The sequence below is a fragment of the Propithecus coquereli genome, unplaced genomic scaffold (assembly GCF_000956105.1).
Source record: "Propithecus coquereli isolate 6110/MARCELLA unplaced genomic scaffold, Pcoq_1.0 Scaffold64, whole genome shotgun sequence".
NCBI classification, from domain to species: Eukaryota; Metazoa; Chordata; class Mammalia; order Primates; family Indriidae; genus Propithecus; species Propithecus coquereli.
Genome location: NW_012152396.1, coordinates 3724689 through 3742828, shown reverse-complemented (window position 1 = coordinate 3742828; position 18140 = coordinate 3724689). Strand labels below are relative to the sequence as shown.

At 36.5% G+C, this 18140-nt stretch overlaps 1 protein-coding gene across 1 annotated transcript; it reads right to left on the bottom strand.

Moving 5' to 3' along the window:
* Window positions 1-125: 125 nt before the first annotated feature.
* On the bottom strand, window positions 126-16953 carry AFP (alpha-fetoprotein). Its single transcript, XM_012659839.1, has 13 exons — window positions 16825-16953; window positions 15998-16049; window positions 14914-15040; window positions 12447-12658; window positions 11185-11317; window positions 10258-10355; window positions 8598-8727; window positions 6496-6710; window positions 4729-4861; window positions 4091-4188; window positions 3434-3572; window positions 1507-1730; window positions 126-369 (listed from the first exon to the last, which is right to left on the bottom strand). Exons 1-13 carry the CDS (start codon window positions 16907-16909, stop codon window positions 126-128), a joined length of 1890 nt encoding a protein of 629 aa, XP_012515293.1. The 5' UTR covers window positions 16910-16953.
* Window positions 16954-18140: the final 1187 nt, after the last annotated feature.

The following is an 18140-nucleotide window of genomic DNA, read 5'->3' as shown; positions in this document are numbered from 1 at the left end:
TAGGAAATAAATCAAAATTACTAATTATCTTAATATTTTTTAAATTATAATTCTTCCTAATATTTAGTGAGAAAAATATGATTATTTTCCAAATCTCATAAAATTCTTCTATTTCTAAATGAAATTTAAATCTCTGACATTATTTTAAAGTTATAGGTTTGGAGGGCATTCTTTTTACTATTCACTACAGAAAATTCCATGCCAGGTATTTTGAGTGTGAAGTGAGCTGCCCATACCTCTTCAGCAAAGCACGCTTCCTGCTCCTGACCTTGGCAGCATTTCTCCAACAGGCCTGAGAAATCTGCAATGACAGCCTCAAGTTGCTCCTCTGTGATTTGGGGCTTTTGCTTCACAAGGTTAATGAGAAACCTATGATTTAAAATAAAACAAAATACAAGAGACGTCTGTTATGCAATGGTATCTTTCTTGAGCCTTCCAAGTAGAGAATTTTCAGAGCCCTAGCAAGCCTCATGCTAAACCCTCCCACTCCATCAACTCTCACCAGACTTACCACACATAACTTGTCTAGTGTTTTCACTGGAAAGACTGAGGCTGGAAACATGCCAAACATTCCACTAATCTGGACTTGCACGGGTTACAGATAAAATACTATCTCATAGTTCCACCATATTTATATGTAATGAAATGCAGTCTTTTTCTTACTTGTCTAGAATTCCTTTCTTGTCATCTCTTCTAAAGTGTGTCTTACCCATACTCAAAGGCTCAGATTTCCAAAACTTGCCATCCACAGTTATCACACCCACACCTGGGCACTGGCAACACTAATGCCTGCAGTACTCTTTTCGCAATGCTTTCATGTTGGAATTAATGTTGGCCAGGGCAATAGAGAAAGCTCGCGAGAGGAGGTAGCATTCTTATTGGACCTTGAAACATGTCTCAGATGTGATAGCAGAAAAAAGGGAAGAATGAGTTTTCCAATGAAGGAAAACCATTTACAAAGCAAGCATTAAAATGCATGGGAGTTTGGAGAATGTAAGTTCCACCGACCTGCACTACCATCACCATTACAGAACAGCTCCCACCATGAAGTGTGATGTGCACGTCATTTCTTAACACCCAAAACTGCATAATTGAATCAAATATTATGGTTATTCTCTTCAAAGTGTAAACAGTGTAAAAGAAGATTCAATGATGTGTTTTTTGTGCTTGGAATGGACGTACTCAGATTTACTGCAAAGATACACCCTTAACCCCAAAAATAGATTGCCCATTTTTTCTCAACCCAAAATGTATCACAACAATAGTTATGAGAGATATGATTTTTACAAACAGGAAATTGTCGGCCCTTGTGAATTTTTCCAAACCTACTTCCCAAAGAGACTGTGAGGACACCGACCCAAAACTATTTCAAAGGATATTTTAAGTGTTTGGGGGGTAATAATGTTCTATTAGTGAATCCAAAAGTGTTAGGTGTGTAAGGTAGAAGGATTGGTTGCTCTCTGCTATTGTCAGTCTTCTCCACGCTAGCAAATAACTATGTCTTACTCTTGCTTCATTGTTTGCAGCGCTACACCCTGAGCTTGGCACAGGTCCTTATGGAAGATGAACTTGTCATCAGAGAATGAAGGAGGGACATATGTTTCATCCACCACCAAGCTGCTGAAGCACGGCCTTCTGTTGGCATAAGACGAAGTGCAACACTGGCCAACACCAGGGTTTACAGGAGTCGCTTCATGTCTGATGCATAATTGTCCAATAATAAGGTCAGCCTGGGTAGGAGAAAGAGGAAGAAGACAGCAAAGAGATTGGGCATTAGCCATAAAGTTGGTACAAGTTTCCTGAAAACTGCTGTAATAATTTCTAATGTCCAGCAATTTATAATTAATATTACAGGAAAATTTGCTCAGAGGATCGTGTAATACTGTATTATAAATTCCAGCTTTTACCCATCTGTTTGGGATAAGCCTCAGCATTTAGTGGCAGATGTTCCATAAGTAATGATGAGGACAATCCCTTTAGCTACTTGTGTCAGCTATTTGAAACATATTTCCAGTTACATACATACTTCCAAAGGGGAAAAAAGTCTCTGCTCTGACCTATGAAAACCACTACGTAGGTTACATTTTTGGTATACATCTAGTTGAGCTTTCCATTTTACTTTTGAGATCCAGAGAACCACTTTCTGAAGGTAAGAATGGTACAAACCTGGCCCTTTTATTCATATATGTTCATACACACACAGACATACAGCTAATTATAATCCTAATTGAAAAGCAATAGGACCGATGCGTGGTTGTCTTTCAGGTTTTTCTAATGTAGAATCCTCCTACCTACCACACTTAAGAGATATTTCTTAAGCACCTAGCAATGACTTGTAGTAAGAGCTAACATGTTTTGTGTGCATGCTATCTATCAGGCTAGTGCTGCGTGAGTTATGCAGATTAGCTTGTTTAAAACAGCTGTCCTGTGAGGCTGGTACAATTTTTATCCTTAAACATCAGATGAAAAAGGTCAAGCTTAGTGAGGTAAGTAACTTTGCCAGTGTGACAAGACTAACAGGTAGTCAAAGTGGGATGGGACTGTTGGCAGGTGGCCTCTGTAACCTGTGTACTTCTGAACCTTGACCCACCCTGCGTCCCTGCAGCTTCCCCACATGTGGAATTCCATGAACAATTAAGGCGATGTTTAATCACAAGAAACTCTCCTTTCACTCCTAAACGTTGGTGAAAAATTCCACAACATGAAGACTAACTAGCAAATAATTCCCCATCATCAAAAAGAGGAAAAGAGATAAAATAGATACACAAATTTGTTCACAATTACGACTTTAAGGGGAAAAAAATAATGAAAACAAATTCACCTGTAATCATATGTATGACACTTGCGACATCAGGAAGTAGAGGTGATTGGCATTACTAACTGGAAATCATTTTATTACTATTGAGAACATGGGACTTACCCTGTACTGTACCCTATGCCCTGTCGAAGGGAACAAACCGTCCCTAATGTCATAATAATAACATTATAACATTAAATAATACATTTAAATAAAATATAAATAATAAAATTATACTACAGAGGCAAAAATGTAAGTATGGCTAAAATAAAATGACTAAATTTAAGGTAACAAAGATTAAGCGTTTTCTTTTTTTAACATTCAAGTATTTAGTGAGCAAAACGAGGAAATTATGAGTTGAATAACAGATTAGCGCTATTTTTTTCTGTACGCAGAGTTTGCTCAGACACTGTTGAATAAATGGGCGGCCCTTGCGCCGTTCTGCAGGGACGGACGCCCGGTCGCCGCCACCCACGGGGGCTCAGCTCGCAGGCCCGCTCTGGTGACAACTAACCGAGCAGGCCTCACAGAGCCGCCTCCACTCTGGTTTTTGCTGTTTCCCCTGGGCGGGGGAAAGGAGGCTATTTCAAGCGAGCAGGGAAGAAACAGATGGCCCTAAACAGGGCAGACACTCACCGCGCCCTCCCCGCAGGCCAGTTGTTTGTCTTCGCTGAGGCGGCAGCAAGCGGCCCCCGCGGCCGCCATTTTCCTGGTGAGGCCCAGCAGCTCGGGCGAGGCGAGCTGAGGGGCTTTCTTCGTGTACGCGACGAGAAACCTGAAAGAAGTGTTTGTCTTACCAAGCCCTGCTGAGATTTTAGACATGAGTGAGTTTTAGACATGAGTTTTTAGACACCTTGCTCCTTCTCAAAAACTGTCTCCTGGTGTCAGGTGACATGAGGTGGGCCCATCTGTTTCCACACATTTTACTCCGTCCCTCCCCATACTCCTGTCACACCAACATGTCACCACGGGAAAGCAAACTCTGGACAAGGGGCCCACCCTCGTGCGGAACCTCAGAGCTTCCTTGGTTGTTAACTGTGATCTTTTGGTGTTTTAATAAACTATGATGGAATGAACATCTTCACTGCAAAAATTTGCACAGTATGGGGAACCTAAAGCCAGTACACGGATCAGACTTTCTCTTCCAGGAAATTGGGTAATCACATTTCACTGCCTTCCAAACTGAAATAGGAACTAGAATTAGAGTAGCCGTGGGTTCACTAATTTGAATTTATATTTCCCCTGTCTGTTAATAATTTTAAATCACTACAAATACTGTTTACAAAAACATACGCATTTTGCAAGTAGTATTCTCCTAATTTCTGGAAGAGGCCGCAGCTTCGCTTTGCCAATGCTTGGCTCTCCTGGATGTATTTCTGTAATTCTTCTTCCTGAAAAGACAAGTATTATTACAAACAGTTTTTTATTTTCCTGGACACATAACTTGGTATATAAAAATTGATCAATATTTTATTCTATTATAAAATCAAGAGTAGAAAAACCAATCTTAGAGGTTTTTTAAATATTAAAGATGGTAGAGTGTGAATTTTGAGAAGTAAAGCAAATGGATTTTGGGGACATTAAGTTTAAAACTTTATAAATCACAAAATTATTTAATGGCAGAACTCAATCTTTGGATAAAGGGTTACAGTTCTTCCTGTACAAAATTCTTGCTTTTCTGAAGCTGTCCAAAAATGAATACTACCTTTATTTCTGCATCAGAGGACTTTTTTGGTTAACATTTTCATTTCCAAAGTAAGCCACTAGTTGCTGATTGCTAGTTAATTACTACTTAATATCTAGATAACTAGTTAATATACATAACTAGCTAACTACTAATTAACAACTAGAAGCTTTCAAACAAACAGCATTTTTAATGGATGATATCAATCCAGTTTTTTAGAGTCCCCTAAAGTTCTAGAGCAACTTACTCCTTTATCCTGACATTCAAGAGGATTTTCAGACTGGAAACACTTCTCCAATAATTCCTGATATCCTTTAGCAACTCTTAGAATTACTGAGACAGCAAGATCAGGATGTCTCCTTGAATATTCATGAACAAAACTGAAATATGTGGGAAAAAATATCATAAGTTATTGGAACTAAGAGACAATATGAAGCCATCACTTCCCTAATTATTCCTGTACAATATGGCACACAGAAGTTAAAATTCAAATACATAAACCTGGAAATCAAATATAATTTGAGCTACATGAATGGCAAAACTGTTAATACAAACTATAATCCCTCAAATTGTCCTGCAAAAATGGCTTTTTTTTTCTTTTGCCCCTCCCACTTTGGTTTCTCAATTGCGGACTTTACATTCACTCATTCAGCAAATATTTTTCCAATGCCTACTCTATGCTAGCTTTGCTTTAAGCAGAAAGGAGTCAATGATGTATAGGATAAAATGCCTGCCCTCTCAAACGCGTAAATTATGGAGGTGGAAAAAAATAAACAAGAAATAGGTCATCCCATTTCAGGTAGTGATATAGCAATAAAGAGAAATAAAGGAAGGAGAAAGAGAGGTGACACTTAAGGCAGAGGGGTCAGTAATTTAGCGTGTGGTCAAGAAAATCTCTCTGGGCAGCCGATAGAGGAACAGAGATCAGCTGAGTGAAGGAAGCCATGCAAGTGTCTAGGGGAAGATCATTCTTGGCTGAGAAAATTTCTACTGCAAAGAAACTTTGCAATTCAAGAACTGCTTCTATTAAACAAACAATTAGCTTTAGCTGTATATGGATGTGTAAACAAGATAATTCTTGAATTTACTAATTGTATTCCCAAGTTATAGAATTAGTTCTACTACCAATAAATTGTCAATATGTGTCCCTTAAATCTGTACTTTGCTCTAGTTCACATAATTTTATTTAGCAGTGCAAACAGTATGTGAATGTCTAATTTTATGCAACAATATAATATCAGGGAATACTAAAAAAAGAATTGGGCCATTATTTTCATTACTGCATTAGAATAAGACTCTTAAATTTAGAAAGACCTTTGGAGATCATGAAGTATAATGTCCTAAGATCTGCACAAATCCCTCCTCTAATTGTGTCCATAGATACACACTGTACAATAAAGGAGAATGTATTAACTTGATTGTTTGCTTCTCTTAAAGGCAAATAGGATGAGAACATGCCTATTGATTATATTACAACAAACTACTGTAAATGTCTATAAACATGTTTTGATTTTCTTAACAAATACAAAACATATTTAATAAATAGTAAATAAGCTGTTCCAATAAAGACCTTCTATCTAGCATTATCTATTGAGTTATATCTTGGGGGGAAAGTTTTTTGAACATGCATTGCAAAAGAGCACATTCTTAATCATGAACCCTTCTTATTACCAAAATATCCACATCTTATTTGAAAGGTCAATGGTGGCCTTCATGTGAGTAATCCATACAGGATGACAACACTTCTTATTCCAGATAAATTGATATAAAATAAAATACAACTCCATAAACAAGCCAGTTAATAACAGGAATGGTGAAAGCTTCATCTTCCTAAGATAAATCCCATACCCTAGTTAATCTGCTTAAATCTATTTTGGCTCAGAACATTCTAGCCAAACATTTCTCACATATCGAACTCAAAACCCATAGCCATCACTCTCCATTTCAACTATGCAAAGCTGTCAGCCACATAATAATCTTTACTCGTATGAACATACGTTTCAGAGTGTGTTACCTCGCCAAGAAGATATTTTTTTCTCCGGAAGAAAATTGGTTGAAATCTCTATCTCCTAAAAATCTGTTTAGATTTGGAGATAGACCTTCAGGTTTGTCATCATTTTCTGCATGAATTATACATTGACCAAGTTCAAGTGTGGGCAATTTGCAGCATTCTGCTATTTTGCTTGACATAGTATCTTGTTGAGAACATATGTAGGACATAATTTTTGCCTGTAATGAGAAAAATAAGATATAAGTTTTAAAGGTTTGTTCTTTAATGTAGGACCTCAGGGCCAGTTGTAGAATAGGAAGGGCTGAAAGAAGGAAGGAAGGATGAAAGGAAGGAGAAGGGAGTAAGGAAAGAAGGAAAAAAAAAGAGGAAGGGGGAAGGGAGGAACAGAGAGAGGGAGAGAAGGAGGAAGGAAAGAAGGAAGGAAGAAAGAAGACATTTTGTCTCCTATTTTAGTGCTTTCTCCCCACTTTTGCCTTTCCTCACTCCTTTCCACTTACCCATTTGTTCAATAATTCTTTCTATACTTGTCAGGTAAACAGTTTTATTTTAATAGGAAGCCTTTAACAGCAAGAGGGAAATGTACTCCTCAAATTAAATGTCATGCATGTTGCTACGTACCTTTCCATTAGCATTCAAATTTGTCACTAGACAACATTTGAAGCTGATACAGTAATATGGAGCGCTAGCTTTCCCTGTGAGAAATTACATGAAAATGATAATCATCTTTATCGGAACAAACTGCAGTGACCCACTCTGACCTCCAGAGTGCAGTCTATGGACAATAAAATGGCAGTACCTGAGTGACCAGAAGGAGACAGAGCTTAGATGCTGGCCACGGGACTGAAAATTCTGTACATTCTCAGCAGGGACAGTTAGAATCCATTATTCAGCTATTAAAATCCAATTTACATAGCATACTAAAATTAATTTTTCCACTGGAAAGGAAAAGGGTGGTGATGAGCTCCAAAAATTGAAAAACTAATTTGTAAAAAATGACTATGAAAATCAGTAAAAGTATCAATTAAAGACTGAGAAAACCAATCTCAAAGAAAAAGAAAATAGTTCTTGTTGATGTCCTTAATAGGCAGGCAACTACCTCTAGAAGGGAGAACAAGTGAAGTGGGAGAGTCCCCGCTCGTCTTCCCCAGCCCACGGGACAGGAGGTCACTCTCAGGACCCCCGCAGCCCGGTATCCTGCTGACTTCCAGAACTAGCTCAGCCGCACTGCCAGGGTACTGGGCTGCCATAAGGCTTTTATCAACACTTTCAGCCTCAGGTAGCCATATTTCAGCCCTGGTTTTCAAACCATTTGAGTATCTAAGAGCGATGATTTTAAGCCCCCTTGGATTTTAATCTCCTTGTTGTATCACAGGGGGCCAGAGAGAGAATAATTTGAAAATAAATAAGCCTCTCACACAATATTTAGGAAGTCTAGGTTGGCCAAAACTAGACCAATGCCATGCTGCTTAAATCACCACTAACTAGAGCAGACTTGCAGAATTTGTTGCCGGGTATTTTTGTTTTCGTTTTTTAATTCTCCTAGAGCCCTTTATTCATACCTCTTCCTGGCGTGGCTAGCTTTTTACCTGTGGAACAGTTTCTGTGTTATTTTTGTTATATTCATTCATTCATTCAATGAACTATAATAGAGTGCCTCCTTCCACGCGCCAGGCATTGTCCTACAGAGATAACAGTAAACAAAAGACAGTTTCTAACCCCAAGGAGGTTCTTGTCTTATCTCTTTCATCAGGCTATATAAATTCTTTGAGCTCAGCTTGTGCCTTCATAGCAAGTGTCCCTTACAGTGGCTAGCAGATAGAAAGTACTCAACACAGATTTGTCAAATGAAAGAATAAATGGATGGAAAAATAAATACATTAAAATTAAGGAATCTGCCCCCCAAGACTCCATGTGGAGGCCTCCTGAGAAATTCCCATCTCCTTTAGAAGTAAGAAATGGATGGGCCCTGGTCTCACCCAAGGGAGCATCTCTAAAGTGAAAGCCAGCACTTAAGTCAGACAGCCTTCCACCCTTTAGAATGAGACAAAAAGAAAGAAAAAGAAGTGGAAATATATATATTTTTTTTAGAAAGCAAAACTCTTCACCCCATCCTGCAGACACTCCAGGACGTCTCCTCTGCAGCATTGCTCGTGGACATGGGCCGCATCCAGGACCAGTTTCTGGATTTCAGTAAAATTAACTTTGGTAAACTTTTGACTCAGTTTAGTAATAGTTCTAAGGGGGAAAAAAAAGAAATTAGAAATCGTTCTTGGTCGTCTATCAAAAGAAAAAGAATTTATAGAGTACTAGGACAGTTGAAGCTTCAAAGAGAAAGAAGTTAAGTGTTCTTATCGTTTAAAAAGAAAAGAAAAAGCGTTTTAAGTCTTGTTGATTCCAGCCCTGTCTTTCAAGGCAGTAGCTCTGTAAACCGTGACCTGGCCCCATAAGTGGTATAGAAGTAATTGCCTTTTCCTAAAACCTTTCTTGAGAATTGAGCTAAATTCTATCTTTTGCTATTCATCCCTGATGCTGAGCATTTAAGATCATTGTAGTGAGTGGACAGAAAGATTGAAAAGGATAAACAATTTAAAAATGGAAGATTTCATGAGAATTATAGTCATTTTTCACCGGGAAAAAAATACTTCTGAGAATCCAGGGAGGGGTGCATGTGTGCAAATTCATGAAACAAGAGTAGAAAGTGGAGCAGAAGATTCCAGGCACGCCACCACGCCAAGAAAACAGTGCAGCCAAAAGGAAAGTAAGAAATAAAAATTCTGGTTTCTTCTGCATATTTCATTAAATTTTTAGAAATATCTGCATGAAACCAGTGCTCCCTAGAGCAAATGGTTGTGTTGCTGCTACTGATGACGTGAATTTTCTTTATAAATTTAGAGCATTTAGCTTTAATCATTTATGGATAGCAAATGATAAAGTCATTATAATTCTATCTTAATTTCTTTTTTTACTGAGATAATTTAAATAAAGTAGTTCACAAATTGAGCTGAAGGGTAGTTAAGACATAAATCTGACCTCTTCTAAGAAGAAATTTCAGTCACTCTATGGAAGTAATTCCATAACTAAAAACTTTAATCGAGGTCTCTACTCTGTACAATACATTTTAATGCATCATTTAACAAACAAATAAATACACTCTGAATGCATATACTTACTACTTTTCAATTAGCAGCTTAGATAGTCTCCTATACTAGAAATGTTTCATTATAAAATAGTTGAAGAATACTTTAAACAAGTTATTTAATTTAAAATTTTCTTTTCTCCTGACACTAGATTGTAATATCATTCTCTCAAGGGAATATTTTCATAGGAAGCAATAATTGATATAACGGGCTTTATAGCAAATTAGGAATCACAAATGATATAAAGGATTTTTTGTTAAGGCAAAAGTTTTAAAAGATATTCAGTGAAGGCTGGTCTCCTTGGTAGAGGAGCTAGAAAAATATGGTCTAATGATGAAGTATAATTTGATTGCAGGCCAGAACTTAAGTCTCTTAAAGAATAGGCAAATAATATAAATCTGCAAAGTTGTCTTTAAGTATTATTACAGCCACGCTTTAGTAAGTGTTAAACAGAAGACTGATCTATTAGCTTCCTTTCCATCCTAAGTGTTGATGATTCTAATCCCATTAACCTTCATCAAAGGATATTTCATTCTCTACAACAGCAACAACGAGAAACATGAACCCAAATTTCAAAATGGTAGCTCTGTAGATAGCACCCTGTTCCCTAGATAGAGCTTAACCTTACATGGCTTGGAAGGTTCGGGATCCAAAATTCTTCATTACTGCACATGTATGTTGATTTAACAAGCTGCTTTCTCTTAATTCTTTTGTAATTGATGCTGCCTGGATGCAGAAGAAACATGGTGTCATAAAGCATGTATTTTTTTGACATGCTCTTAATAATTAGAAAAATAGCTGGTATAGGTAAAATATGTAATATTAAATAAAGTATTTTTTACTAAAATTTATAAATGCCATACATTTTGCAGAACATTATTTACTCATTTATTCTTTTAGCTTACTTTATATGCATTTATGCCAGACAGTTTATTGAAAGTACCTTGAAACCAAAACATTATAACTTTCCCATTGGGAATCATGAGCGAACCATACTTTTAGAAAGCTTTAAGACAAACTGAAGCTTGCTAATTTCTTAAATGTCTGTTTAGTTACAAAAAATAAGATTGTATCACAGCTTGACATTGAGAAGAGTCACAATTCTTAGGAAATTTTTGTGGTAGAACTTCTAGTGGCGAGTAGTTAATTGTGGTTGTTATTCTAGCTCTCACTTCCCTAAACCTAAGTTTCCTTATTTGTTAAATGACAGTAATACACGTCACATTTGTTCTAAGAATGAAACAAATAATGAATATAAAGCATTTATCATAGTTCTCTTTCAAGTACATTATCATTTCTCCCTCTGTCTTTCCTTCCCCAGCCCAGCAAACTCACTTCCTTAGTAATAAAATAATTGTTGGCTAAATAAACAAACAAATACAAAAACCCCCAGCAAATCCAACTGTTTTTCATGCAGAGAATAGCAAACTGCTACAATATGCTCTATCCTGAAAATGATACTCTCCACAGAAAGCATATTTGCATTTCTAACTCTGGTTTTGTCGAGTCATAGCAGGCTACAGTGTTGACCCGGACATCCACGCAAGTAGAATACCTTTGTTTGGAAGCATTCGATGGCATTTTCAGCTTTGCAACAAAGTGGGATGATTTTGTCATAGCGAGCGGCCGAAGAAAGCACGGTAGGTGCGTACAGGAAGGGATGCCTCCTTGCGATCTCATAGATGTGTCTGCAAAGTGAAATTGCCCTAGAAGATTTACAAACTCATAACAACAGAACTACCACTGCTTGTAACTAAACCCTCGGATTTGTGTAAAGATTCCTAGAACAACAAAGAAGAAAAGCATTTGTCCTTTTCTTTACTGTGTTCCTAAGAGGAAAATGATCGTATTCTTTCCACATGCTGCCAAAAATGTTCCTCACTCAAGATCCTTAGGAAAAAATCTGACAGCTAATACCAGATTCTATTATGAGAACAAAATAGACAGACATGCAGACCGTGATTCTTATCAACGTGTCCTATTCAATAAGCCTACTCATGTGTTTCAGAGATCAGCAAGGCCAGATCTCTGGTAAGGAGAGCAGAAGGGTGGACTCTTTTTCCCCTTGTCACTGCAGAATAGAGTTAACCACCTGGGCAGTCACCATAGCAGAGGTGTTCCCAAGACAGGCTCTCTATTTCTCTGGTTTAGTCAGTAACACGGAAGACGGAAGTAATGAAGACGGAAGAGTTAGATACAGCCTTCCCCATCAGAGAACACTGTATTCAAATGTTCTAGCAGTGCGCCCTCAGCCAGTTGTCTAAGCTTCAATATCCTCAGCAACTAAATGGGAATAAGAAGAATGAAGAGGAATGGACAAGGAGACTTCAAAGGTCGTTTGTGAGCATTAGCCAAGCAGACGTTCCTACAACATCCTAAGAGCTCAATAAAACTTTGCCATGTTTACAAATCTTAACAATGCCTAGATCTCTAACAGTTTTTATTTCTAGGCAATTTGGTGAACACAAAACACCAATATATGGCTCTGGAAAGATCATTTTGTACAATATTAAAATATTCTTAGACAAGGTAAAATTGAGAGATTAGACGGGAAAAAACAAGGTGTATCTCAAGAGACTAAAGGAACCTCTGCTGGGTCTATTGTGTGGTCTGTACTGCATCTAGCATGCTGTGGAAATAGTTACACTTAAAGTTGCCCCCCTAATTACCTTGAATGGGACCTCAGCAGAAATAACGACAAACATCATTTCTACTTTTCCATAGTGGGAGCACATTTGCAAATTGCAGAAGCACTAAATTCTGCATGGTACTGCTCTCTTTCTGGGGCTTTCATCTACTTTTAAACTGGATTGTTACCTGTTCATGAATGTCTCCCTGTCTTCTTCATATGCTTTACAACTCGCAACAGGTTCTGGAATTTGGAAGGCCGGAATGGACGCTGGAGCGGCCTTCTTGTGTGCAAGAAAACAGTTAAGTCTTTCATCTTCGCTTTGGCTGCAGCAATCTGAAAGTCCATACTTTTCAGGAATTTCTTTCTCATGACAAATTTCTTCCAGAAAGACAGATATCTATACGAAAAACTTTATTTTTAATGAAAGACAACTAACTTTACTTAAAAGTTCTGTAAAACACATGAAAAGTTTTCTAATGTCCAAAGTCAAAACAATAGATTAAGAAAAATTCCATTCTGTAAAAAAGACATCTGCACTCAAATGTCTATAGTGGCACAATTCACAATTGCAAAGATGTGGAAGCAACCCAAGTGCCCATCAATACATGAGTGGATTAATGAAATGTGGTATATGTATACCGTGGAGTTCTACTCAGCCACAAAAAACAATGGTGGTCTAGCACCTCTTGTATTATCTTGGATAGAGCTGGAGCCCATTCTACTAAGTGAAGTATCCCAAGAATGGAAAACAAGCACCACATGTACTCACCAGCAAATTGGTTTTAACTGATCAACACTTAAGTGCACATATAGTAATAACATTCATCCGGTGTCAGGCAAGTCGGGGGGAGGAAGAAGGGATGGGTATATTCACACCTAATGGGTGTGGTGCGCACTGTCTGGGGGATGGACACACTTGAAGCTCTGACTCGGGTGGGGCAAGGGCAATATACATAACCTAAACATTTGTACCCTCATAATATGCTAAAAGAAAAAAGAAAAATTCCCATACAAATTCCAATGTATTTAGTTTCAGCCTGATGAGATAGATTTCTTTGCTGCCTTATGGGAAATGAAATTTTATTCTCCAACCTTGAGCAATACACATGACTATGAGACAAAATTATTTTATTTTAGAAGAAAAAAAAAATCCATGCCATATTTTGTCTCTCCTCTTCAATTTTGAATTATTTTATTTTTCCCTTCTATGTTATCAAAATTTGGCCTAGGATATGTAAGATTTCCTTTTTCATTTAAACTGTGTTTCAGACACGGATATTCATTTTGTTTGACATTCTTATGACAAAACAATGATCTAAAAATTAGATATTATTTTCAGTTAAAAATAAAAATGATTTTGAAATGTAGTAATGATTAGATTTGGAACTAGAAAAAATGATTTTTAAAAGAAACACTTCTCATTGGTCTTTATTACAGATTTAGCTAAGACGTTTTAAAATGCACATGCTTCCTTCTTTGGTGACTTAATTTAACCAAAATCAGATAATACCAATATTGCAAAGAAAGCCTCTGAGGACTATGTGTGTTTCATTCATCTCAGGAAACGTTTATTTAGCTTTTACGATGGCTACATAATATTTAGAGAGTCCTGGAAAGCTTACATAAGACCTCCAATTCCCAACTCACATTAAAAAATGCCTTTAAGTTTACAATGATGAATCGGCAATCTACAAGATTATCTTTAACTTCTAATTGGATGTAAAGTTGTAACAGGAAATGCATTTTGCATTTTTATACACATTTTTACAAGATTGTCAGGACAAGCCAAAAGTAGACATGCAAAAGAGGGATTTTTACCAAATCATGCATTTCAGAGTTGAAAAATACTTTATCTTTAAAAAGACATCTCCTGTGTAATATTCCAGGCATATTGTCCTTTGGCCACTTCATCAACCCTCCATGACAGAGGGTTCTCTGGGCATGTTGTTTCATAATGGCCACTTCATCAACCCTCCATGACAGAGGGTTCTCTGGGCATGTTGTTTCATAACTGGATAGCTCTAGCCAGTATAGAGTTTTTTTCTATATTTACATAAAATAAATAATAATAATTATTATTTATTGAGCTCCATCATTGGGACATCCTTATATTAAAAAAAGTGTTCAATGTTTATCTCAACTTCAGATTGAACTGGGTATCATGTTTTGTTGTCGTTTGTTTGCTAAATCTGGCTACGCACCTCACATCCACTATTGCATAGAGTGTAGCATAATGAAGCTTCTGAGGGTGCTAATTCTGGAGCCAGGTGGCCTAGTTTAAATCCTGGTTCTGCCGTTTGGTGGGTCCCTTAAGAAAGTTACTTAACCTCTCTGTGCCTCACCAATTATTATCCCTTATTTTATAGATAGAAAGCTAAAGCTCAAAGAAATTAGATAATATGCCCATGGTCGCCCACATAATCTTATTTCAGAACCTTAGCTCTTAGTCACCATGCTTAGATTGTCTCTCTACGATAGCCACCCATTGTTCTCTTCTGCCCTCTTCAGCAATTCAGAATTAATCTAATTTTTCTTTCATACAACAGTTCTTCAAATATTTAAATGCATTTCTTATGCCATCCCTGTATCTTCTCTTCCGCATGTTAACTTTTCGTCAAATATCACAATGCTTTTTTTTAATCATTCACTCACCTGGTTTTCTAAACACCCTGCAGGCTGCTCAGTGGGTTTCTCAATTACAGTCAATACATCTTTCACCATCTTGCTTACTTCCTTGTAAGTGGCTTCTTGAACAAACTGGGCAAAAAATACGGTAGCTCTGAAACAAAAATACACGTGAATGCTTAAGGAACAGAAATATCAAGGCTTATTTTTCTCGAATACGGTTTTTGGTTTTTGTTTTGTTTTCTGTTTATGGTATGACCTGTTTAGGAAGGGTGACCTTTAATAAAAAATTTATATAAAATTTAGCCATTCAGGAAGAAATTTCAGTCTTTTTATTGTTTTCTTTCCCCATAAATACACATATAGATGTTAAAAGCCAAAATGAGTGGGTTTCCCACAAAAGTGGTTCTTTCTTTTGTGATCACCCATCAACTGCAATGTACCCATAATTGAGGGTGCCTGTATTCTTTAGAGTTTCTTTTAAATTTAAATAAAAACTTGATCATTAGACCTCTGACTGTGTCTACTCCCAGCATGATCAAGGTCTGATCCAAGACTACAATGCTCACGGATTAATTCAAAGCAATGCTTGTGCAGGTTTCTGCGTGCTAGCAGTAGCAGCAACACACTGCTTTAAACTCCTTATTAGAAACTTCAGAAATGTGGAATGGAAAGACAGTATTCAAGAGAAAAACATACTCTCCACAAATAACAGAAGATAGAGTATGTCACCTTTTATGATTTGCTACCAAGATTTAAACAGCATGCAGAATAGAGAACATTGTGATATCATCCTATTGATATTGGTGAGAAAAATTCCTGAATTCATAGATCCTGTCACTGCTAAGACACTAATCTTCAGTTTCTAAAACCTGATTTGGTTTGTCCCATGGAATTTCAAGGAATTTAGAGGTTAATGCCTAAGGCATTGGCCGACAGTTCAACCTCTTCATTATCAATTTAATATTCAGTATCAACAACTTTTCTTGAAATTGTCCAATTTGCTTTCGTACTTTTAAAAACTAATAGAGCTACCCCATTTCATTTAATTACTTAATAAAGTTATCACTGCTTTGTGCATTTAAAGTGCATTTATACAAGTGAAACTTACAAGTCAGCTAAGTTCACATCTGCAGCACATTTGGAAGAATCCAGTATGGAAGCTGGAAAGCAAAATAAACGTCATGAAAAATGATGTTTTCGACTGCAACCAGGAAAGTAATGAAGGTTACAAATACGTATTTTTATACAATGTCAGAACTAAGAAGAAGTTATGGATCATCTATCTAAACATCTTAATGTTATACTTAAGAAAACTAGGAAACTAAGGAATGAAATTAACAGGCATAATTTATAGTAGACCTGGCACTAACATCCAGATTTTGTCTTCCAGTTGTTCATTTTTCCCCTGTAATGTGATGCTGTAATTGGCCTGAAAATAAAATGTTTAAAAATATATTTCAATCATCCTTTTGAACATGCCTATGGTACAATTTGCCATTCCCATATCCCAATCACAGTGCTGCTTCTTCAGACAGTCAAATGATGACCCATTTTTTCTGAATTAAGAATAAAGACATTACTTATTTTACCAGTCTGTAGGAATTTTATACATGAAGGAGCCAGAGCTATGGCCTGGTGTGTGTGTGCATAATTTTTTTCAAAGATAATATATATCAATTAAATAATGTATAAAAAAATTAGCTCAACATGGAACACACCAATCATCCAGTGATCATGCTAAGCACTGCTATGATTTTGTTAATCTCTTATAAAGTTACAAGTTTATCTTTTATCTAAATATATCCACTTGTTAAATATTTTTCTTCTGTGTAGAACAGTGAATATGACAAATAAATCAGGACAAATGGATGCACGCAAATTTAAGAATTTTGATATATAGAGAAAAGACAAAAAGAGAAACACAAAATATCTCACCTATTCCATATGCATTCCTATGCAGTGTTCTGGATTCGGTAAAACTTAGTAGGAAAACTAAAAAAATTGATTCCACCCACTTCATGGTTGCTAGTTATTTCGTTGTTAGCACTGGTGGGAGAAGAATATTGAAAATGGTGCTGAAATTCTTTTATACTCTTTTCAGGCAATGCCTGTTAACTAGTAACCATTTGCTGGTGTATCTGTTACTTTACGATATTTCCTTAGGTTGAAGATGGGACAATTTGCCAATAATTAACAGCATAGGGGTTATTTGTATTTTATGTTCAAGGACACAGACCTCTTTTGGTGGAAAAGGGGAAAAATCTTACAAATTCATTCCATTTTGCGAATACATTAAATATTCTTCACAAACTACAGAATATTCACAGAGATGATCTGTCCCTCAATTGCAGAATAATTAATTCATTTCAAATTAATAAGTTAATAAGGCCATAAAGAAAAGACACCAGCGTCATTATGCAATTAGACTAAATAAATACATTAATTCTTTAAAACTATTAATTGGATGCCTACCATATGCCTGGCACTGAACACGTTGTCTGACCAATTCAGACTCTTCATTAAAGAATACATTGCTTGATTATGTTGTTATTGTTTAGCTCAAAATACTTTTCATCTATATGACATATTTGTATGTCAATAAGGTATATTTTTTAAACATAAATCATACTACTAGTTACTAGGATACACATTTAAATAAAAGTTTATGATCAGTAACGCTTCTAGCAGATAACAAACATTTATCATAGCATGAACAAGGTCTTAAATGCTAGTCAAGTAAAATTTCCATTTATTTGCTAGTTTTTGTTCATTTTCTGCTACATATGGCTACCCTAGGTATTTTCTTCTTAGGAACACACTAACAGGAACAGGTAGGTCTTCCCGAAAGTTCTCTCTAGTGAGAGGCGGCACTGACCTTGTCTACCCATTTAGATGGTAGGATAGGATGCATGAGGCACAGCTCTCTATCTCTCCCTGAGAGGGGCTTTCGCTCTAATATTTGAAAACAAAAGCATTAGTTATTAAGAAATAACTGAAAAGCAATAGTCATAAAGCATTAGTTATGAAGAACTGAAATATAGTTTTATGAATCAAACTACATACAGCTTCAGCTAAGCACGAGAAAATATCCCAAAGCCTTTCACGGTGTCTGGTTCACAGTCAGGAGTTCATAACATTTGCTGAATGAATGATAAATGTACTCATTCAAAAATAAGAGTTTAAGGTAGAGGAAGAGGTTACATTTGGCAAATACCAGATTCTATAAGCTCTGAAATCTTTGTAACTTTACA

What these genes read in the sequence shown, in the direction of transcription:
- AFP (XM_012659839.1), bottom strand. Translation starts at nt 16,909, where the DNA reads ATGAAGTGGGTGGAATCAATTTTTTTAGTTTTCCTACTAAGTTTTACC. An exon ending in CAGGGTGTTTAGAAAACCAG is followed by an intron (nt 12,659 to 14,913) that starts GTGAGTGAATGA and finishes TTTTTCGTATAG; the next exon opens with ATATCTGTCTTTCTGGAAGA. An exon ending in TCCCGAACCTTCCAAGCCAT is followed by an intron (nt 8,728 to 10,257) that starts GTAAGGTTAAGC and finishes TTTCCCCCTTAG; the next exon opens with AACTATTACTAAACTGAGTC.